The 24,732-nt window shown below is 44.7% G+C and overlaps 1 protein-coding gene across 1 annotated transcript; it reads left to right on the top strand.

Moving 5' to 3' along the window:
- Nucleotides 1–2,481: 2,481 nt before the first annotated feature.
- Nucleotides 2,482–9,272, top strand: LOC143526575 (uncharacterized). Its single transcript, XM_077021048.1, has 3 exons — nt 2,482–2,583; nt 5,603–5,711; nt 8,629–9,272. Exons 1-3 carry the CDS (start codon nt 2,482–2,484, stop codon nt 9,129–9,131), a joined length of 714 nt encoding a protein of 237 aa, XP_076877163.1. The 3' UTR covers nt 9,132–9,272.
- Nucleotides 9,273–24,732: the final 15,460 nt, after the last annotated feature.

Here is a 24,732-nt window from a genome sequence, read left to right as displayed (position 1 = left end):
ACCCAATGCTTCTGAATTTAAGTTGACAGTCTACATTTGAACCTCATGGTAACCGTTTCATTTCCAATCTGCTGCAGTTTAGAGCCAAAACAGACACAGTGTACAATACCTAGGACATAGATCTTTTGGCTTCAACTTTGTATTTATACCTTTTGTACAAAACCTTTGAACAAAAATATGTCTTTATGGAAGCCATGTTAGTCTACCCGAAATGAACGTGGTTTGTGTATTTTAATAGATATTCATTTTGATTAATCATTTTAGACAAACCTCTACCTTAGCAGTTCCTAATTTAGTCTGTCAATACCTGACCAGCCTCTGTGCTCTTGTTTATGTATGGTGCAGACTTTATGCAGAGAATTCATTATGTGTTTGTTTATACAGCCATAGGTATGTTTTTCCTCTCATAATTAGTACACTTAAAGGCCTCAGACAATCAAATAATTTTTTCATGGTATTAGGTAATCTGTAATTCCATTGCGTATGTTTCAGGAAGTAAACAGATATTTTGCCGCCATTCTCCCACCCCTTTTCACTTGTTGTTAGCTGCGACATAAATGCATCGGTTAATCTGATCACCTGTCGTCATGGCAGCGTCCTTGATGCTGTGAGTTACAACACTTCTCCAATGCAGTTCCAGCCACTTGCTTGACGTCAACTGTTCTTACATCGCTGCCCTTAGACACACAAAGCCCACGTTCATTTAACAGCTAGTACTGAGATTGTACTGTGAGTGTCCGCAGTTTGTTGACTACAGAATAATGGGGTGGTCATACACCCATATCGATGACACACCGATGATGTTTTTCGCATCCTGTCATAGTTAAAGCGCCATTTAGCGTGTGTGGCTCCTCGCCAGGAAAATTCCTCGATACATAAAAGCCACGTAGTTCTGTTTTTATGTGCTTTTCTCGGTCACATTTCATTTTCCTGTCTGGTCTGAGGGTTATAAACTAGAGTCCAAAAGTCTGCATGTACTAATAAGGACAGAGAACCACGGCACTCACAAGGCTTTTCAACACTCAGGAGAACCACAGCCTCAGTCAACTTACCTGGACTAGCCGTTAGACCCAACTGGCAGTCAACTTACCTGGACTAGCCCCGTTAGACCCAACTGGCAGTCAACTTACCTGGACTAGCCGTTAGACCCAACTGGCAGTCAACTTACCTGGACTAGCCCTGTTAGACCCAACTGGCAGTCAACTTACCTGGACTAGCCCTGTTAGACCCAACTGGCAGGCATTCAGCTGTCCTTCAGAGTTAAATCACTTGTGACAACAATGTACAGAAATGTATACTGGTTAAGTCAATATCTGGTACTAATGCTTAACTAATAATGCACCATTATTAGTTTAGCCTGACAATTTTTAAGACATTGTCCAGATGTTGCCTGGAAAGAGGATTCTATTTTATACACAGCTACTCAAACAGCTGAAAAGATATTTGGCTCTGTTTCAAGTTTTATTGAATAGCATCGTTCAAACCTAAGCATTTGCTGAAGTTTTCTAATAAACAACCCCCCCTAGCTTGGTAGCATGTACAAACCTTTGGACCATTAATCACTATATAGCTCTCAAGACATCCAAACATGAGGTGTGACCTTGAAACACCACACTGTGAGGTGTTTATCTGCAGGCTCTGTGGTGAAGCTTTGCCAGGACTTTAAAACATGGTGTGCTAATAATGACCAAAACACAGTGGACCAGTTTACTTTCTACAGAGCAATCAAGATTTGGGGTCCCTATTCACTTTCATACACTGCTGGCAATAACAGCATTTTAAGGTAATATTTCTTTAAACCTGCAGCATATGTGGTGTGTGGAACACACATCATAAATCTCTTATTCAATTAGGGTTTCTATTACAATAAGAAAGAAAGATGTTCTCACAATTGATTCTCACAATTGATCCCAAGTTGCAGTAGGATGTGTCATTTCTGTAGCACTGATGCTCCAGAGTGTACTGACAACACGAGGGGTATAAAGAGACCCTGGTGTTGCTGTGAGCAAGCAGCATCATGGTGTCCTCTTACACAGGTAAGCAAAATCCTTGTTTAAGTAAGCATTTAAACTGCTAAACTGTACCATAGTCAGTGGAAGCTTTAAATGAGAAAAAAAGGGAAAGAAACTTTAGGAGAATATAGAGATATAGATAAAGATATTAAATATATTAGCTATAGATAGAATGAAGTAAGTGACAGGTTCACTTGAGAGTCAGTTCCCCTTATTGTCAAAAAGAAGGAAAATATGGAAAGAAGATTGAAAAAAGCATGAATTGTTCAGTGGCTCTGAGCAGACACACTCTGTGAGGAGAGGAACAGGGATCAGGTTTGAAGAGCACATGAGGTTGCTTGATGGGACCTTCTCTATCTTTCCCTTTCTAAAGCACTAGGCCCCAAAGCTGCTTTGGCCATGAAGCTTGGTCCACTTGGGACTCCAGTGCTCTGGTACCCCCACGGAAAGGGTCACGCCCACCCCTGGCATGGTTGCCCACGTGTACCTTCAGCACGGCGAACCTTCGTCCGCCAGGATCTTCTTCCTGGTTGTGAGAGGGATGCAGTGTTCTCAGTGCCTGGGAGACGAGGTCGGTTGAGGGAGGGCAGCTGGAGTGCGAGATTTTTCTAATTAAAGGATAGCCATTCTGGAGGTGGAGCCTGACGTGGGTCCAGCAAGCCCGGAGGCGATGCCTGATGTGGGTTCAGCACCGGCAGCATGGTGGTGGGCTGCTGGGGTGACCGGTGCTGTTGCAGGTGCTTCTCTGCTTTCTCGCCATCACCACCCACCCCCAGGACACACACCCCCAGGACACTCACCCCCCAGGACACTCACCCCCCAGGACACTCACCCTCCAGGACACTCACTCCCCAGGACACTCACTCCCCAGGACACTCACTCCCCCAGGACACTCACCCCCGGGACACTCACCCCCAGGACACTCACTCCCCAGGACACTCACTCCCCAGGACACACACCCCCAGGACACACACCCCCAGGACACTCACTCCCCAGGACACTCACCCCCAGGACACTCACTCCCCAGGACACTCACTCCCCAGGACACTCACTCCCCAGGACACACACCCCCAGGACACTCACTCCCCAGGACACTCACCCCCAGGACACTCACTCCCCAGGACACTCACTCCCCAGGACACACACCCCCAGGACACTCACTCCCAGGACACTCACTCCCCAGGACACTCACTCCCCAGGACACTCACCCCCAGGACACTCACTCCCCAGGACACTCACCCCCAGGACACTCACCCCCCAGGACACTCACTCCCCAGGACACTCACTCCCCAGGACACTCACCCCCCAGGACACTCACTCCCCAGGACACTCACCCCCAGGACACTCACTCAGACTCCCCAAGAGTTTCCCACCACACTGTACGCCCCCTTTTTGTGTCAGCTACTGCAGCCAACTCCAAGGCCAGTGAAGTGACATGTGTCTGTTTAACCAAGCATCACACAAATGGCAGGAAGTATCTCTCGCTCTCTCTAATCTCGGTTCGTTTGTCTCATTCACCCCTCTCCTTTTCTATCTTTTCTCTTCCACTTTTCCCTTTTGCTCTCCCCTTGATTGTATCTCCCTCAACCTTGTCTAAGAAGAGGCTGCATCGTGTGGCAGCATGCCCAGAAAACTGAGTGTAACAATTTTAACCCGTAAAACTCGCAGAGCTGTAATTATGCCGCAGCGATTTAGGTTCCAATTGATACCGTCTCTCAGAACACAGGGCTAAAAAAGCAGCAAAACATATCAGCTAGAGCCCTGGTGGTGCTGGAGGGGGGGCAGTGAGAGACAGGCGAGGGAGCCAATCAGCTGCGTTGGGGGAATGTGCCACTGCGACAAGAGCCGGCAGCGAAGTGCAGAGCTGGGTCACCCCACCCCCACCCCCGCCCCCACCATCTGGCCACTCTGGGGTCTAATCTTCACTCGAATTATCAATAAGCTGTGGAGGGCTCTGTCCTCAGTGGCCAAACCCAAGGAGAGCTGTACAGCAGGGTGGCTACCCCCAGGGCCAGGAACACTAGCCATGCTAGCATCCGGCAGACTGGCAAATGATATAGGGCTACATATACAGCCATGGGAAGCATGCAGATGTTCATTTACTAAGCCTGGTTCCAGGATCACTGCCTCATATGTGCAAGTTCTTGGAAATGTATCACGGTACTGCCAGATGAAACTATGAAAACCAGTACAGTAAATGAAGGACTTGTGAAGACAACATGAAGTGAATCAGAAGACAAATATTGTCATGGTGGGTCTAATTACTCCTCTGCTCTTTGGAAACAGAGCGAACAGGACGTACAGGCATCACAGAGACGGAGTAAAACCGTTAGTTCATAAAAATACAACAGCTGCAAAGTGCTATTGTTCTGTCTCTTCATGTAAGACCACAGCTCTGTGGGGGCCCGTAACTTCACTGCCCTCTCCAATGCTGACGATAATTCTTAATGATTTTGGCTGTATGTTTGCAGTTACTGCTGCAAAATACATTTGGAGCCAATCAGATGTTCCCATATTGCACGATGGATAAGTATCTGCATGTATTTCTCAGCATCAACCAATCCTGACCAAATCCTCAACCCTATTTGCTGAAATGCAGGCCCAAACTACCACCAAACCTCCAGCGCGCCTCACTGTTGCCTGCAGACTCTCATTGCTGTGATGCTCTCCAGCCCTTTGGCAAGCAAACTGCATTCTGTTACAGCCAAATGTTTCCAGTTTTGACTCATCTCTACAAAGCACCTGCTGAAGTTACTGTCAGTTCTGGGCTGATGGCACTGCTGGAATCTTGATTTTGAAGGAAAGTAAGCATGATGTGTTTTTCATCTGATGCACTAAGATTCCTTGGCGACCACCGTGTATACAGTCCTCAACGGTGCCCATGTGAGCTTCTTCAGAAGAGCTTGTGTAGCATGTGTTGAAACCCCAGGCTGCGTTGAGATCTTTGCCTGGGAGGGACCTCTCTGATGCAATTACCTTGTGTATTGTTGCTGTGCTTAGTCTTGCCACAATGTATGAAACTTTTACAATATCTCCCCTTTGCTTTTGGTATATAAATATACAAGTTCAGGTGGTATTTCTCCTTCAAGCTCAGACTTGGGAGCTTGAGGGTCCTGCATAGTGCGTTATTTAGCTGTTCCCAGGACTGCACTCTTCTGAACCGAGATGGAGATCTCAGAGGTTCCTGGGATATGGAGACATTCTCTTCTAGTGCTGCAATTACCAAGGGAACCACAGTTGCTTTTCTCACCCCTTGGTATTTATTAAGCGTTCATGTTCCTAGCTACTGATGTTTCTGTGGCTTGGGTATGCTGCATGTGTCACTATAGCCTTCTTTTGTTGTTTACTCATCAGTACTATGTCCACCTGGACAGCCATTACCATTTTGTCAGTCTGTATTCTGAAGTACAGGATCTTCACCCAGTGTGGACCATTTCAGAGCCCGGAGCTATCCAACCCTTCGTATGTGAGACCCTTTCTTGGACATCTGCTAGCGTGATGGTTCAGGGAGGTTGCTGTCTCTGTTTTCAGGTCCAGGAACCACTGGGCCTGTGTTGTGTGATGCCTCATTTCCCCATATGCTGTTCAAGTATGGTTCAGCCTCCTCCAGCATTGGTGGGTCTGTTCTCATGCTGCTACTCCACCACTGCGAGAACACTGAGGAGCTCTCTGTGTGTTCTGAGGAGGAGAACATTCTGTGTACTCTCCTGGTTTGTGCCTCTTTAAGCAGCCAGAGCTGTTAGTATTTGCTTGGCAGTCCCCAATGTCTCAGGTGTGGCCAGGTTGATGTGCTTCTCAAGTACCTTCATCACATCTGTCTGCAGTTCCCATGGCTACCTTCTCTCTGTGTTGCCTCCAATAGCCTCTAGCTCCATCTCCATGGTGGATACTGGTCCATGACGATGTTCATTTCATAGCCAAACTCCTCAGGTTTCACTGTTGTTGTGGCACACATCAACTGATCCATCTCAGTAGTGATCATCCACAGTGCTGCACTAACATTTTCCAGCAGTTCACCTGGTCTTGATGCCCAGCTTAGCCACGATCTTCAGTAGTAATATATAATATATCATATATATATATATATGTCACTGACCCCTTTATTTGAAATTTCTCCTTTGTGACTACACTTTATAGATGTATGTTAGAAATAGAAGCCATTTCTGGCCATGCACAATTTATATCAGCCATCTTCTAGCTTTTCCTCAACAGTCAGTTTCTGACCACAGAACCGCTAATGGCTTGAATGCTTTTGGGTGGCAGACTGCTATGAACCCAGCAGTGACAGTGGAATAACAGCACTGCTACACCTAATACACTAACAGTGTAACACTAATGATCCTGCCATTAGCATGCCAACATCACCCATGTGTTGAAAATGTTCTGTCGCACAAATGATAAACTGCCAGGAGGTGAATTGAATATATGTATATATATGCCTCTTAACTGTAATTTTAATATCTCAGTATATATGTACCTCTTGGCTGTAATTTATATAGTGTAACATAGTGATACTAGTATGCTGAAATGTTCAAAAAGCTTCTGAACCCTGACCTTTTCACAACGGCTTCCTAAGTCATTAAACGAAAGAGTGGAAAGACTTGCTTATATCACAGAGCCAATGTGAAGCTCCGCGGTGGTGAAATGTAACCATAGAGACAATACACCTCTTTTTTTTTTTACTTTGAAATGCTTCCCACATCCCACTCAAGACTACCTCACAGGGCCCTCAGATCTACTCACTGAAGATCTACTCACACGCATCTCCAGGCGTTTATGCAACTGACCGCGAAGTGGCGGCTATGTGCGCCGAGTGTGCTGGGTAACAGTGTGGCATTGTTCCTAGCAATGAGCTCCAAGAGCTGGGATGAACAATGAAGCCGCACCTTGGATCACATGAGCGACTGTACAGATGGCTTCTGTATTTAGCACTGTAGGCATGAGGTGCTCACTGGGCTAAACTGAGTAAAGAATGCTGATTCATTGTCTATGGTCACAGTGCTGTGCACGTTCATGTGAAGTCAACATCATATTGTGAAATGTTTAGTTTAAATTTTAGTTGAATTGCCAGATGTATTGTTTGGGGCTGTTGCTGTGAAATATGGCTATGGAAATAGATGCTCTACCATCTCAGATAAAGCATGGGTGCGCGCACACACACACACACACACACACACACACACACACACACACACACACACACACACACACACACACACACACACACACACACACACACACATTCTTGTTAATGAGAGCCTGGTAGTGGTGACACATTAGTCTTGTTAATAGCAGTAATGATGATACTGAAAAAAGTGCCACTGACAACAGATGGGCTGCTGGGAAAAAAAACAAGACATGCCAGGAAGCGCTTTGGTTTTTCAGAAGGGTGACATGAAAATGGAAGTGTATTTTAAAGAGTATTTTCCACTTTACTCTCAGAGCCTGGACAGTTAAATGTGCCGTTCCTTTACAACAGATAATTCCAGTGGCACTCAAACCCCCCCACATCCCACACCCACGTCTAAAGCCGGCTAAACCCACACTTTGCCATTATAAGGCTCTGAAAAAAATAAAAAACACGCTGAAGAATTTGTCCTCTCATCCAGTGTTAGCTGTGTCCTGTTCAGTGAAATCAGAGAGTCGCATAAATACAGCTTGCTTCCAACCTTCTAAAAAAACCAGCACAAAAATGATCCCTCAAAAGCATGTGTATAGAACTGTCTGATTTCCACCCCCCCCCACACACACACTCACACATGAAAGAACACGGACGAGCTCTGACATTGTTTATTCAGCCTCCGGTTAAGTGGAGACATTTTTTCCTTCAGTCATTACATAAGCAGGTAACAGCAGACGTGGGCCTCCATTTGAGCGGGGCCAGGGGGAGGAAAGGCCGGATGTTGGCACGTGAGAGCTTGAATAGGCGTGTCTACAAAACCTGGGTGTGTCCTCAAAGCTGGACAAGGGTTGAAGGACTGGGGACTGTACTGTTCAGTCCTCTGACAGATGGCTGAGTGAGGCTGTAACCACTGACTCCGCTGACACTGCACTAATGTGAATAAATGCCAGGATGATGACCCCTCCCGCACTAGAGCTCTCTAACCCCCCTACTCACCCCACTCTGCCCCATCTTGGCCCGTATGTCATAGTGCTAAACTTCCTTCGCTCCCATTGTGATGGAGACCTACCATGCTATTTTCCTACGAGTGTGTCTGCTTCAGTGCCGGTGGCTGGCTCGCTTTCAGCAACCAGGCTGATGTCCAAGCCCCTCAGGGAGAGGTTTCTTTCTCTGCAGGCTATGCCAAGGCTGCGCTTTGATAAGGCAAACAAGAAAGAAGAGAATGTGAACCCAATATATGAAGTCCTCCCACTCTCCTAGGGAATCTTGTCCAATCAGACCACAGGGTCTGAAAGAATAACCTTATGAATAGTGTGTGTCTCTGTTTGTTTCTTTCTCCCTGTATTTTGGTTTGTCACAAATTTATTTTATTCTTCTATTTAGTATTTCACGCCCAGTGTCTTGCCTAATAAAAAACTGAAACTCATTTGGCTACCTGTTTGTTTCTATAACTGGTGTAGTGGAATGTCATTCTCTTTTTTGCATCTGTTGCAGGTGGTAAGGTGTTAGTCCCACCACGTATATGCAACCAAGGTACTGCAGACAAGCCAGAGGACCAACCAGTAGAAGGCACAGACTGTGACACACTCGATGCAGATCTGAACTTGGAACAAATACCTCCAGTAGAGCCTGAAACCAGCCCTGACAGCCCTGAGCCCTCACTTCCCTCCCCACCACTGCCAATCGCAGGGCCGTCCACGCCCCCTCCCAACCCCTGTCCCAATCCTTCTGCCCACCATCCCTCCAGCCCACCCCCGGTGCCCACCAGCAGCCCTGCAAGGCCCACCACACTGGCCCTGAAGACTCTGCCCCGACCCACCACCACTGCAGATAACAGCAAGGCCCCAGCCAGGGACCCTGAGGAACAGGAGAGGAAATTGATGGAAGATGAGCTGAAGAAGTGCATTGAAGACTTCCGCAAGATCCGTATCCCAAAGCTTTTCCCTGACCGCAAGAGGCACTGGCAGAGTGACCTCCTGAAGAAGTACGATACCTAGAACCTCCTGAAGAAGTACGATACCTAGAACCTCCTGAAGAAGTACGATACCTAGAACCTCCTGAAGAAGTACAACACCTAGAATCACCTGAAGAAGTACGACACCTAGAACCACCTGAAGAAGTATGACACCTAGAAGTACCTGAAGAAGTACGACACCTAGAAGTACCTGAAGAAGTATGATACCTAGAACCTTCTGAAGAGGTACGACACCTAGAACCACCTGAAGAAGTATGATACCTAGAACCTTCTGAAGAAGTACGACACCTAGAACCACCTGAAGAAGTACAACACCTAGAACCACCTGAAGAAGTATGACACCTAAAACCACCTGAAGAAGTATGACACCTAAAACCACCTGAAGAAGTATGACACCTAGAACCACCTGAAGAAGTATGACACCTAGAACCACCTGAAGAAGTATGACACCTAAAACCACCTGAAGAAGTATGACACCTAGAACCACCTGAAGAAGTACGACACCTAAAACCACCTGAAGAAGTACGACACCTAGAACCTTTTGAATTCAGGTCATGGGGGGGTGTGTGGATGCAGCAACCCAGCTGTAATGCTTCAGAGACGCCTTAAAGTGCAGGCTCTCAGTCACCCACTCCTCCGTCTAAACCACTTAAACCACTCCCCTCTCAAGGAGCAGACCCCAGAGAGATGTTCTGTGTATGAGTGTCAGAAACATGTGATCAGACTTGTGATGTTCTTTGCTGGTGAAGTTTTCACCATTGTTGGTCATGCAGTCTGAGATCACCAAGTTGAGATCAAATCCCTTTGAAAACACCAAAACAAAATAGTGCGATCATGAGAGTACATGAGTAAAACTTACCTGTTAACTATCCTTCTGTTATGGTGACTTTTCACTACAGGGTTATGATATCAGATATAAGAGATCCTTAATGGTTCTTGATTGTTCTTTGAATAAATCATTGGTCAGCATATCTTCTGAAGAAGGAGTTGGTGTGGTCTGAAAGCTGATTGTGTTATATTTTTCCTGGCAATCACTGATTGTAAATCATGGTTATTTGGTGGTATTATTGCTGCCAAGTTCAATTAAATTAAATATCCACATATAGAGTAGAATTGATTATACGCAGTGCAGGTATTGCGCAAACTGTAAGTCACTGTAAATTGTTCCTCTAATTGTCCAATTTAATGTCTTAAACATTAACATTAAACATTTATTAAACAATAAATGGATTTCTGGAATAAACAAATTAAAAAGGCTTCACCACTGTTCTATGTGACACTCTATCCAAACCTGCCACCTATTCATTCTTTCCTCTCTGCTCTTCACGCCCCCTTCTTTGGACTTTTAGATCGTCAGTACAGAAGCTGCTGCTGTTTGAGGCATAGAACCTCATAGAACAGAACCTGTTCCAAAACCTGCTCCAAGGTCCTGTCCTGGTTCTTCTGAGTTATTTCCCATTTTGAAGGAATACTAAAATACATGTTTTGAAATGCCTTCATATTTAATATGAGAATACATGTTTTAAAATGACTTACTGGGTTAAGAGCCTGCAGGCTTTAGGTCCACTGATTTGTGTATTATTAACCACCTCAGAGCAATTCACACGAGCAGTCTATTTCTCTTCCCCAAAAGGCAGGAAGAGAGGATGATTATAAGAGCTACACCTTCTTTTACATATATTGCTAAACCATGCATGTTTAATTCTTTTGCCTGTGTTTTCCATAGTGGTCCAATTTTGAATCAGCTACCAGTGACTGTCCCAGTAATCTCCTCCCTTTTTAATCATGAAAGCATCGTATGCCATTCAGTTCTCAAAGCCCCTCAGGCCCATGTTCTCATTCCGAATGCATGTGAAACTTAAACATTGAAGACATGTCTAGATTTTTTTTCGTGTGTGGTGCACATGGCCTATAGAAATATATCAAGCTACGAACGTCTGTGCAGCGAGGAACAGGCTTTTCCTCTCGACTGGAAGAGTGAACTTGTGGTTTAGAGCCACAGGCGAACTTCACGCTCCGTACACCAGGATCTCCTCCCAGGAGAAACCTGTCAGCTCCGCCTCTTTCTGAGGCCACAACAGAGGTTCCTTTTCATTCACTTCCAAGCAGATTGAAGATTGAATTTTTCCCATTTCCAACTGTCAGTCTGTTCCAAGATGCACTGTGCTCTTCTGCTCCTGTGGATCAGTAACTATTGCCTCATCAGCTTGTTTTAGCCTGGCATCAAGTTCCAGTTCGTCTTAGAGTGCTGGCTGCTCTTCCAGGGCCAGGTCATTAATGTGAATCAATCAACACCCAACTACAGAAGGTGTGAATAATACTGGGTAAGTTTCACCATACACCACATGCATACAATCACTAATTCCAGTGCTACACATTGCATGCATACTGTACGCACAAATACACACGCCCACACACACCCACACCTTTCATCATAAACAGTTAAATGAAGCAATAATAATGTGTTCATTTAGTGAACAGACTAATTTGAACTGCAATGCTTTCTTAACATGTAAGGTCACAAGTTGAAGTCAAAATGCATGGTCTTACCAGGGGTTTAAGCCATTAAACAAAGTGTTCCAAAGTCACGGTGTCATTTCAACTTTTAAGAAATCCACCTGACAACTGCTGAGTCAAGGTCTTTTGAACTACAAGTAAAAAATGCACTTTTTTTGCTGACACCATGCATTCCAGAAACCCTGTTGGCTTCTTTCAAACTATTTACATAGAATTGTTTTATGGCATGTCACCTTAAAATTCACCAGTAATGTCAACGCTTAGATAGTGTCTTACAGCTTATGAAGGGAGAATTCATTTGTACCTCAGATGCTGCCTAATTTGTAAGAACTTTCCCAGAATTCAAAACTTTGATAGCAGCATATTCTAGCATACTAGCATATTCCCTGTCATTAGGGATCTAACAAGACCCTCAAGGTCCAATCATCTTTTATGTCACGCTGAGACCAATTATATGTCTCTGTTCCTAATGCAAGAGGACTGGAGCCGTAGGCATACGCTGGGGGCACTAGGGACATGTCCCCAACACTTTCTGAAGCAACTAATTTTGTCCCCAACACTTTCTGAAGCAACTCATTTTGTCCCCACCACTTTTTAAAAGTTTACTCTGAACATATTTTATTTAACATTTTTTCAGATACCTAACAGATTGTAAAAGGGCATTAAGACATGGAAATAAGATAAAATACGGCACGTACATCTTATTCGATTGGTCAGTACATACGTACATCTCATATGATTGGTCAGTATATACGTATATCTCATATGATGAATGGTTGTCAAAGCAAAAAGTCCAGAAATGCTGCTGTAAAGTAATAGTTTTCAGTTTTCTGTCATGTTCTAATGAAAAAAATTATTTTAAAAAGAAATGAAACAACTGCACAACAAACAGATTATAACCTTAGTGTAGATACTTGACAAACAAACAATATGTTTGACAAACAACCATAAAACCCTTTGTGAACCTCATTCAGTCCCAGTGCTGGTTCCTGTCAGGTGAATGTGTATGTCAGAGAAATATCTATTAACTAGTAAATAGATATGAGTTCAAGTTAAAATGCTAGACATTACAGTTTTTCTCAGTTGCCAAGACACATTTCCTGAAACCATACATCTATTTCTCCAAACTGTAAACACAAAACCCAATTCACACACTAAATTCACAAAACATCTGACTCTTCCTGCAAAAACTAAACTATTGACTCAGAACAGTTCAAGCAGTGCTCAAAACCAAACAATGTTGTCAAATCAAGACTCGAGTCAATCAAAATGAACAACAGCACTGAACAACAGTCATTACACACAACAGCGAAAAAAGGAAAACACAATGGTCAGATCATGAACCTGTAGAAATATCTTTATTGGCCACAAAACAAAAATGTTGTTTAGCAAGAATGAGTAAAAATATACACAAAGAAATACATTAGAACAGAAGTGCATAAAGTCTCTACTCTACTGCAGCATCAAGTCGACGTGCTGGGTCAGATCACAGGGCTTCATCTACATGACAGGCCACGTTCGCCCTCGCCAGGCAGCGTGAGAAATAACTCCTAGTATGCTGGATCCATGCTTGGCACGCATCCACACCTATTTTACCTGGTGTAGGGTTGCCAGTCATAGACCTTCCAACACCACGAGGAGAAGAACTCCTCTGTTGGGTTGAGGAAAGGGGAGTATGGTGGAAACAAAAGATTTAGGAAATCTAGGTTGATACTGAACCACTCTCTGACATGGACGGCATGGTGAAAACTCACATTGTCCCACACAATGACAGACAGGATGGCCTGTCTGTTCATGATCCTGCTGCTCACGCCCCAACACAACATCTCGAAGATTACTGAAAAATGAAAAATGCCAAGAGATGTTGAGTGTTGTATGGCCCCCAGTGTGGCATGATGGTGGAGAACCCATGATTGCTGATGGCAGCACATAATATGACATTGGCACCACGCTGGCCAGGGACTGCAACAATGGCACGTTGGCCAATCACGTTCCTGCGTCTCCTCCTCCTTTTGGCACGTTGGCCAATCACGTTCCTGCCTCTCCTCCTCCTTTTGGCACGTTGGCCAATCACGTTCCTGCCTCTCCTCCTCCTTTTGGCACGTTGGCCAATCACGTTCCTGCCTCTCCTCCTCCTTTTGGCAAGATTGAACCCAGCATCATCCATATAAATATATTACTGTGGACAGTCTGAGGAATCCATTTGAAACAATCTCTATGAAAAAAATATTTAAAGCTTTGTAAGTGGAACAGAAAGATAGACTTGTGCTGTGTAGACTGCAGTATTGAACACCTACCTGTACATACTGTACTCTTTGATCCTTGACCCCTTCTGAGTTGCAGTCAAAGGGTACTCTGTACAGTTGCTTCATCCGCATTCTCTTGCGTTTTAGGACACGGTCAATAGTGGAAAGGCTTATACTGTTGATGCTTTCAAAGTTGACATGTCAACAATGAGGGTCTCTTGGTTTGGGTTCAACATAGACGTCCTCCCCTCTGATGTGTCTTGTGATTCTACAAAATATGCTAGTTACAAACTATTACATGCAGCACCAAGCCTACAAATGTCTTACTGTAGGAAATTCATGTAATGAAACACCTTTTTATGCAACAGATCTGTATTGAGTCATACTGTAAATATATATATGAAATGAATAAAGCAATGACCTGTTCTCCTCTCTGAATGTTGGGACTATGGTTGCTACCTGTGCTTACCATTATGCAACCCAAGTGCATCATAGTGCAAAATGTGTTTTAGTTTGTGAAAATACGTTTGTAAATTGTGTCTTAACAGGTGAAAAGTGCTTAAGGCTCTGACAAAAGTGTGAACCTGTTGTGACTAACTAGGTGAAATGTGCTTATGGTTCTGCAAAATGTGTGACAAGTTCAGTAAATGGGTTTAAGACACTGAGAATTTGGTTCAGACAACAGAGTTATATGTTTTAGCAACAGAGAAAATCTGTATTATGTAATGTTATTTATTAGAAAGCGATGTACCTTGGTGATTGTAGTCTTCAAATCACTGAACTTATTAGCTCTAGAATATAGTTCCCTATAAAATAAAAGAAATGTCAGTAAGATATAACTCAATCTATTATAGAGGGAGAGAAAGTCCAGGATTGGGGGTTTTTGCCAGGGGGTAAAAAAACCCCCCCAAAATGTAAATGATTCTGAACATGAATTCTGTGTGCACCACACATGCATCACACACTGAAGCATATGCACATGTCTGGCAGCAACACAACAGCCAGAGGCTCCAAGACTGTGGCACACAGGGACATGAAAATGAGAGAGAGATACTGTGAGAGAGAGAGGGGGGGAGAGGGAGAGAGAGAAATGCAGAGAGAGAGAGGGGAGAGGGAGAGAGATGCAGAGAGAGAGAGGAAAAGAGAGAGAGAGAGAGAGAGAGAGAGGGATAAAGAGAGATAGAGAGAGAGGGAGAGAGAGAGAGGCAGAGAGAGAGAGAGGGGGAGAGGGAGAGAGAGAAATGCAGAGAGAGAGAGGGGAGAGGGAGAGAGATGCAGAGAGAGAGAGGGAAAGAGAGAGAGAGAGAGAGAGAGAGGGATAAAGAGAGATAGAGAGAGAGGGAGAGAGAGAGGGATAGAGAAAGATAGAGAGAGAGGGAGAGAGAGAGAGGCAGAGAGAGAGAGGGAGAGAGAGAGGGATAGAGAAAGATAGAGAGAGAGAGAGAGAGAGAGCACTGAGATCCAGTATAATGAAGGCTCTCCTCTTCACAGCACTTCCTGTTTCATTTGCATCATTAAACCTGCACTCTAATCCTGCGCTTCCACTTTAATCTCTGATTTCTGATCTCTCTCCTCCTCTCATCAACGAGGTCCCTCCATCAGGACCAGGAGTCTTCACTCACATATGTAGATCTAGTAGTGCTCCTACAACATGTTTCAACTGGAGTGTTGTAGCACAAGTGAGCCAAGAGTCTTCTTCATCTTAAACTGTAACATTACAGGAGTGTCCAATTATTAAAATCCTAAATGCCATTCACTGATTTTAAAATACATTGGTCTGCCACCTTACAAAATTATCATTCACTCCAAAGCACTAAAAAGCCTCTTATTGAGCAAGAATCCTTTTGTATTTCATTTGTTGATTTTATTTTCATGAGTAGCAGTGAATCCCCTACTGATGGCCAGTGTTCTGCACATGAAGCCATCTGCTGTCTGTGCAGCACCCTGGCTTGTGGAGCAGGACCACTGGGCTTTAACCATCCAAACAGTCATTAACACCACATGGCTTTACCTCTGTCACTGGCAAGCACACACAACCTTCTCTCCCCTCTCCCTGCTGGATCTGGGTCTTCCACAGGCGGACAGGGCTGAGTGACATATGCCTTGCGTGGACCACTGACTTCAAGGCTCTCGAATGCCAGCGTGAAAACTTCATTTAAGGAAGGCAATTCCTTGATAACTATCACATTTCTTGAAAACATTTGCTTTCAGATTAGCTGACAACAATGTCTTTCTGAAAAAGAAACCTTATTGGAACTTGCTATTCATCTTTCTGCTGCAGGGTTCCCGATTTGATGGCTATTTTTAACAAAGCCAGTTCTCCCTCCTGTCCCAATGCTACCTGCAGCTTCGATCAATAATACAACAAAGAAATGGCCCCACCCACACAACACCCTGAGCTTGTGTAAACTTCACCCTCATTGCAGAAACAGAGCACAGAATGCACACATAAATAAAACACATCATGCGTGGAGGTTATTCCTCATTTACTATACAGTCCAAACATAAAAGACTATATAGTATCATCTGCTCTACTCAGCCACATAACATGTTTTATGTTTACACTTAAAGCTGCCAAAGGACACACAGTTTAAAATAAGAGAAGCTGGATTTATACACAAGCTTATATATAAGGCATTCATTTTTATGAACCTGCCATAAGAAACTCATTGTATAATATAATGAGTAATAATGAGTAATAAGTAATTTTTTTTTAATATATTTTTTTATGTTTTAATGAAAAATTTCTTAATGTTCGTTTTGATGAAATTTCAAACAGGAATTTAATAGCACACCAGTGCATGTGTCTGCCACGTTCGTGGTCTCCCTTGTGCCATGATAATAAACACATAGGAGGAAAACACATTGATTATATTGCAGTTGGGACACATGCATTTAACTACAAGCCGTGTGAGTTTGTTAGCTTGTTGTTCATTAATTACATCAGCCATTTTCTCAGTGCGAATTTCACATTTCAATGACACCTCTTTATCTCTCTCACATCCTCTCGTTTTCTCTCATACACCACCTCCCCTCCCCCCACACACACTGTTTACATCCTTTATGATGGATTACCTGGTGCAGTTGGCCGGCCTCCAGCCTGTACTGTGAATGAACAATGAGCTGGCATTCAAACTCTGAGTCACTGATAACCTCCTGCAGATCACAGCCTCAGCCTCCTACATCCCAGAAGCTACTAAAGGCCACTGAGATCACAGGTGAGCACAGTGAGTGACCCTGGTCATGGCGACAGGAACAACTACATCAAACTCATGTGGATAGACCTCAGGTTGGTGTGCAAAGCATCACACATGGAGGCCTAGTGCGTATGACCATTCCCAGACGGCCCAGCTCTTGTGAGTGACTCATGCCCTCCTCTTGTGTCACAGTGGCAGTTGGGAGTTTATGTCGTCATTTACCTTAAAAGGGGCCAGATTCACAGTAGTCAGTAGGTCACAAAGTGCAGCTACATGGGCTGTAAGTCCCTTGCTGTAAAACGGGCCATCAAAAAACAGGCCGTCATTCTTGACACGAATAACATTATATTGGAGTGGAAGGTCAGGCTAAAGGATAATGACATCAAATAGTTTCCCATTCTACAGACTAGCAGGTACACCATCAAGTCAGGACAGTATGGAAACACCATTGGCTTCCTATATGATGTTAAAGGGGTGCATATATATGAATCCACTGGGACCAGAGGCCATTTCAGTACCATGGAGAGTGCCAACCAGTAAAGTCAAAGTAAAATGTATTTATATAGCGTTTTTTTACAACACATGTTGTTACAAAGCAGCTTTACAATAGTATGGGTCCAGATCCCTAATGAGCAAGCCAGTGGCGACAGTGGCAAGGAAAATGATGGTGGGGATTAGGAAGAATCCTCGGGAGGACCAAGACTCAAAAGGAAACCCATCCTCCATTGGGCGGCCGTTAGCACAAGTCCGTATTTGTGGACAAAAGGTGGTTCTACAGTTATAGTTAAGGTTCTTGTTCCCCGGCCAAGTAGTCACAGTCCCTTCAGTGCAGATGGTGAGCCTCAGGTAGGAGCCTCTTGCGACAATGGCACATCCAACCCCAGCATCAGTACATCCACCGGCAGGCCAGACCATCTCCCAGGTGCTTGTAGGTGCTTGCATGCAATCATCTTGGGTAGAAGCATGCAAAAAGATAGACAATACAGACTGTGTGTGACAATACAGAGAGTGTGTGGACATCAATTTTAACCACCATTGATTTAAACGTACATAGCTCACATGCCAGTGATTAGCATGTGGCTCCGGCAGGCTAATCTATAGCAGCATAACTAAAGGGAGGGGTTCAGAGGTGACCACAGTCATGAGGGCTCACTGAGACATTACTTTCCAGTCAAGTCATTGTCACAACAAGAGTGGTGCCATGACACAGCTGGATGACAGTATCAACATCTCAGACTACCAGAAATCTCAATGTCTGGGGGCCCCCGAGCCCCACACCTTACAAGGGGAATATTAACTGAAGGCTTGATTAAATAGGTGAGTCTTAAGTCTAGATTTAAAGATTGGAACTGTATCAGAATCTCGGATTGGAGCTGGAAGGCTATTCCATAATTGAGGGGCTGTCACGTTGTGGGGGGGGCCCCCTACCGGTCGCCCCCGGTTACAGCGGCAGCGGTCCTGTTTTTGGTCACGTGATGTTCGTCCCTCAGGTGGGCGGGACCCGTGATCCGTCTCACCTGAGGGTCGTTTGTTCGTCTATATATGTCTTGTCTTTGTACCAGTTGACTGCTGGTTATTATTTCCTTAATCTGGATATACGTCACGGGTATTTTGTTTGCGCACTTTCTATTAAACCATCCTCTTTCCCTGAGACTTGGCGTGATCGCTTCCTTTTTTAGTTGCTCACACTGCCCGTCACAGGGGCTTTAAAGGAGAAAGCTCTGCCTCCAGCTATGGTCTTACAAATTTTTGGAACTAAGAGAAATCCAGCATTTTGGGAGCGCAAAGGGCGAGATGGGTTGTAGTAAGCAATGAGTTCACTCAGATATTGTGGGGCAAGACCATTTAACGCCTTATAGGTTAACAGAAGAACTTTCAATGCGATATTTAATCGGAAGCCAGTGTAATGCGGCGAGAGTGGGACTAATATGATCGAATTTTATAGCCTTAGTTAGGACTCTAGCTGCAGCATTTTGTACAAGTTGTAGCTTCTTTATGGACTGTTTAGAGCATCCAATTAGAGGACTATTACAGTAGTCCAATCTCGACGAGACAAAAGCATGGACCAGCTTCTCTGCATCAGCTAATGGAAGTAAGTGTCTCAGCTTGGAGATATTACATAAATGTAAAAAGGCAGCCTTAGTGACATTGCATATATGTGTGTCAAATGAAAGATCCGAATCAATAGTGACACCTAAGCTTTTTGCGGTAGTGTAACGAATCAACCAGGCAGACAAGGATCCAAATGCGGAAAGTAGTCGCTTTTATTAGAGACGTGAATACAGAGCACTCGAATAGGCAAATAACTCCGTTGAGCGTGTGAGGTGTATGGGTGCTGTAGACGAGGTCAGGACGGTCCAGGCTCACGCCGGGTAGACAGAAGGCAGAAGGAGAGTCTGGAAGGTCTGGAAGGAGAGCAGAGGTCAGTACACGGGAAGGCAATCACAGAGATAGAACGCTTGGTATGTAGCATAGCAACAATACTTCGCAATCCGGGAGAGGGGGAAGCTTAAGTAGTTGTGAAAATGGTGGGGTAATGAGCAGCAGGTGTACAGAATATTCCAGGAAGATCATGTGCTGTTCCTAACAGGTAGATTTAGGTGTGACTGAAAAATCATCTGTCACGTATGACCGGCTCCTGTCCCCGCTGCCCGCCAGCGGACCCCGCCTGTTCCCGCTGCCCGACAGCGGACCCCGCCTGTTCCCTCTGAGACTGTGCTGCCCTCTGTTGGGCATGGACTTCGTGTGCCCCCAGCTCCACCCTGTGCCTCTTATGTTCCGTTGCCCGTGTTCCCCCTGCTCCCTGGTCCTATCCCTGGTTTTGTTTTGGTCCCTGTCCCCGTGGTTGTGTCGGTCAAGGTCTGTGTTCCTGTTCCCGTGTCTGTTTCCTGTGGTGTCATCTCTGTCCCCGTCCCCATGTCTGTTCCCCAAGTCGTCACTCATCTTGTTCCTGTCCCTGTCTCAGTCGTCCAAGCCGTGTTTGCCTCTGTGTTTTTCTCCGCCCTGTTCCCTGGCCCCACTCCCATGTCTGCTCCCGGTCCTGTCCTGTCCGGCCCTGCCCCCGTGCCTCGCCCGGTCCCTACCTGTGTTGCCATGCCCAGCTCCTGGCCAGTCTCTGTTTCCCCTGTCCCTGCCGTGCCCCGGTCTCCGTGCCCTGCTTTCCCCTGGTCTGTTCCTCCTGTCTGTCCTGTGTCCCGTGATTCCCTGCCGTGTCAGCCCTTGCGTGCCCCGGAGTGGCACGCCTTGAGGGGGAGTAATGTCACGTATGACCGTACCCCCCTCCCGTAGCTGTCACTCCGAGTTCCCTCATGTCTGTGTTCCGTGTCTGTTCATTCCGCCCAGCTCGTTTGTCTTCGTGATTCCTCGTTTGTTACCACGCCCCTGTATTATCATTCACATCTGTCCCTTGTTTTCAGTCCCATGTATATAAGCCCCTGAGTCTCCCTTGTCCTTTGTCTGGTATTTTGACTGTTTGTTCATCGTACTTGGCCGTAGTGTGTTCCTGCTTTTTGATTCTTTGTATGTTCTCGTGTCCCCTGTCTTTGTGATGCCCGTGTATGCATGTTTTACGGACTGCCCTCCCGTTATGGACCCGGACTGGCTCAGCGACGATGAATATGGTATACCCTTGAATAAATCTTGCTCTTCTCAGCGATTGTGTCCGTCCTCTTGCTCTGCTGCGCGAGCAGCGTTACACCATCTAGGGTAAGGGGAACATCAGTTGCTTCTAGCAGCTTTAGGCGCAAGAATCAGCACCTCAGACTTATCAGAATTTAGTTGAAGAAAATTAGATGCCATTCAGTTTTTAATGTCCTGGACGATATTGATATCATCCGGATTGGAAGATATATACAACTGAGTATCATCTGCGTAGCAATGGAAGCTAATGCCATGCCTATGAATTATAGTGCCCAGTGGTAGCATATATAATGAGAATAATATGGGGCCCAGTACAGATCCTTATGGGACACCATATTTTACCTTAGAACGCTCTGAGCATTCATTATTTACTAGTACAAATTGGTAAAAATCTGTCAGGTAGGACCTGAACCAGGAGAGTCCTTGACCTCTTATGCCAATGAGTGTCTCCAGCCTATTTAGTAGAATATTATGATCAATGGTGTCAAAAGCAGTACTGAGGGTTACCAATATGAGGAAAGTTCTGTGGCATTACTGTATTAGACAGTGAAGGTGGGCATACACAAGAAGTTGAGAAGGTGCTACCAATAGCTTATTTAAGTGTAATCACAGAAGTCAAAAGGTAGTTTATGGAATGCATATCAAGACTAAGTATCACAGAATATTCAGACTGCACACACACACTCTTCCTTCTCCATAGTGTGTGATGCTGGGACCGCAATGCTGCTATTGTGTGAACACCTGCTTCTTTAATTCTGTTCATATCATTCGAAAGAATAAAGGTGAAAGTGCTTCCTTGCACTGGTTCTCACCTACAACATGCATCTCTCCTGCATCCCCAGAATTCATAAATAAAATCATACCAAGGCGACCTCTAGCTCAATGTGTTTATCTTTCTACAGATGGCAGACTTACCTTCTTCACTTTTTCTTATCTTACATTGTGTCGCAGAAGAGGGAATGTTTTATTTCTGTGTGTCAGCTGAAAGATTGTGCAGTATTGAAATCTATCTGTTGTTAAAACAGACTTAATATTAAAGAGAAAACCCCAAAACCATGGGCATCCCACAGACACCCAAAACAGGCACACTGTAAAGCTGAGACTTGAGAGGCGGGAGTACATACATAACGTTCCTCAAGCCCAACTAACACCCGAACCACAGCCACACCTGAACGGTGCATTTTTAAGCATAAAATATTGTTAGGCTACAGTAGAATAGTTTTAGTAGTTTCTGTAGTCTACTGAGTTCATGATATTGGTCAAAATATTCAGAAAATAACAACCTAGAAGCCTACCCCTCTCCCCCAAAATAAGTTCTCCGTAATCTTTGTCGGAGGTGCATTTAGATAAGGGCGTTATCTGAGCGTGTGCGAAGAGCGGAGAGCATTGGGTCTGCAGCGTGGGGCTGAGTCACTGCAACACTACTGCCTCGTTGCCGAGGTTACTCCCAGAACTTGTGCTGCATTGTACATCACAGCCTCTAGTGTAAAGGGACACTGTGAAACTGCAGACACCACTGACACTACAGTGAGGCTACACACACTACAGACACTACAAATACTACTGTGAACCTACAAACACTACATACACTACTGTGAAGCTACAAAGACTACAGACACCACAGACACTACTGTGAAGCTACACACACTACAGACACCACAAACACTACTGTGAAGCTACACACGGACACTACTGTGAAGCTACACATGCTACAGACACTACTGTGAAGCTGCACACACTACTGACCCTACTGTGAAGCTACACATGCTACAGGCACTACAGACAGTACTGTGAAGCTACCCATACTACAGACACTACAGACACTACTGTACACACACTACAGACACCACAGACACTACTGTGAAGCTACACACACTACAGACACCATAGACACTACTATGAACCTACACACATTGCAGACACCACTGACACTACTGTGAAGCTACACACACTACAGACACCACAGACACTACTGTGAAGCTACACACACTACTGACACTACTGTGAAGCTACACATGCTACAGGCACCACAGACACTACTGTGAAGCTACACACACTACAGACACCACAGACACTACTGTGAAGCTACACACACTACAGACACCACAGACATGACTGTGAAGCTACACACACTACAGACACCACATACACTACTGTGAAGCTACACACACAACAGACACCACAGACACTACTGTGAAGCTACACACACTACTGACACTTAGTGTTGCCACCTGTCCCGGTTTTACCGGGCTGTCCCGGTTTTTCTTCTTTTTAATATTCGGTCCCGGCAAAAAAAACTAGGTTAGTTCAAACCACGATTCAGAGTGTTTCTGCACACTTTAAATCTGTTTTTGTCTTGTTGCGTCCATTTTAAACCCCTCCAGTAACGTTTTACGTTACGTGTGGATGAAGGATAAACCCACAGCGTCTGCCAGAAGAGGATGGGTCCTCCCCCTGAGTCTTGGTTCCTCTCAAGGTTTCTTCCTCATGCTCTTAGGGAATTTTTCCTTGCCACTGTCACCCTTGGCTTGCTCACAGGTGGCTTGGACTCGGACAATTGTAAAGCTGCTTTGTGACAACAACTGTTGTAAAAAGAGCTATACAAATAAATTTAGATTTTTTGATTGGTTGATTGAAGCTACACACACTACAGACAATACAGACACTACTGTGAAACTACACTACAGACACTAGTTAAGCTACAGACACTACTGTGAAACTACACATACTACAGACACTACTGTGAAACTACACACACTACAGACACTACAGTTAAGCTACAAACACTACTGTGAAACTACACATACCACAGACACTACTGTGAAACTACACACATCACAGACACTACAGTTAAGCTACAAACACTACTGTGAAACCACACATACAACAGACACTACTGTGAAACTACACACACTACAGACACTACAGTTAAGCTACAAACACTACTGTGAAACTACACATACCACAGATGCTACTGTGAAACTACACACATTACAGACACTACAGTTAAGCTACAAACACTACTGTGAAACTACACATACCACAGACACAGTAACTGCTCTGCTCTGCTCCTGTCAGTGTGCTATGAACGACAGGTCAGGTAGGAGGAACCAGCCTAGCGAGAGGTCTCTGAGATGGAAGCTGATTTGTGTAATGTCAGGACAATCCCACGAGCTGACAACTTCATCTAACAACAGTGTAAAATAGAATCACCAGGCAATACAACATGTTTGAGCGTAATGAGTCATGACAGTTAGTGTTCTAATAGTGTTTGTGAGAAAAATGAGCAGCCCAGATTATTCAAATGAACATACGTGTAATATAATCACTATGGTATATAATGTGTCAGCAAAATCACTCAATACTGCCTAGAGTTTATGTATACGTTAACACATGCCACACACAAGCACCATTACATCTCCCAGCTATTATATCTGAAGGTTTATAATTACACCACGGTTGCACATCTCCACAACATCTTGAATAAATGTTGCTCAGTGCCAGAATGAATCTAGTGACATGCAAATAACACCCACTTGATAACATTTGTCAGACTAATGAAAAATCATTAAACGATTTCACATGTGTACTGTGATTCAGTATGATTCCTCTTCCTATCACGCGTACGTCATGTTGGAAGAAATGAAGACACTACCTGACATTCACCCAGGGGTGAACGGAGATGAGACACTGAAGGGAAACGCGGCCAGACGTGCCAGTGGTGTGTGCACAGAGATTAGCTTTTCTTCAAAGCTGAGCCAAGACAATTTCCTAAAAAGCTGATTGTTCACATGTGGGCCTCTGGCAAACAGAAAGGGTGCAGAGAGTGGAATTAGCCTTAGATGGTGCTGCTCTCTTAATGATTATGTATTTGAATAGGCTCGTCTCTGCCCCTCATCTCTCCTCTTATTAATATGCATGATGGACAGTCTGGGTAAGTGGGAGAGAGAAGAAAATTCCCAAGACGCCGTGCTATCAAATCGAAGAGACTGTGGCATTTAGTCTTTTTTAAGTGATCTATTTT

This window comes from Brachyhypopomus gauderio, chromosome 11, assembly GCF_052324685.1.
Source record: "Brachyhypopomus gauderio isolate BG-103 chromosome 11, BGAUD_0.2, whole genome shotgun sequence".
NCBI lineage: Eukaryota > Metazoa > Chordata > Actinopteri > Gymnotiformes > Hypopomidae > Brachyhypopomus > Brachyhypopomus gauderio.
The sequence above is the reverse complement of the archived record's forward strand: the minus strand, read 5'-3'. Positions and strand labels throughout refer to the sequence as shown.

What these genes read in the sequence shown, in the direction of transcription:
- LOC143526575 (XM_077021048.1), top strand. Translation starts at nt 2,482, where the DNA reads ATGGTTGCCCACGTGTACCTTCAGCACGGCGAACCTTCGTCCGCCAGG. An exon ending in CTCAGTGCCTGGGAGACGAG is followed by an intron (nt 2,584 to 5,602) that starts GTCGGTTGAGGG and finishes ATGCTGTTCAAG; the next exon opens with TATGGTTCAGCCTCCTCCAG. An exon ending in TGAGGAGGAGAACATTCTGT is followed by an intron (nt 5,712 to 8,628) that starts GTACTCTCCTGG and finishes CATCTGTTGCAG; the next exon opens with GTGGTAAGGTGTTAGTCCCA.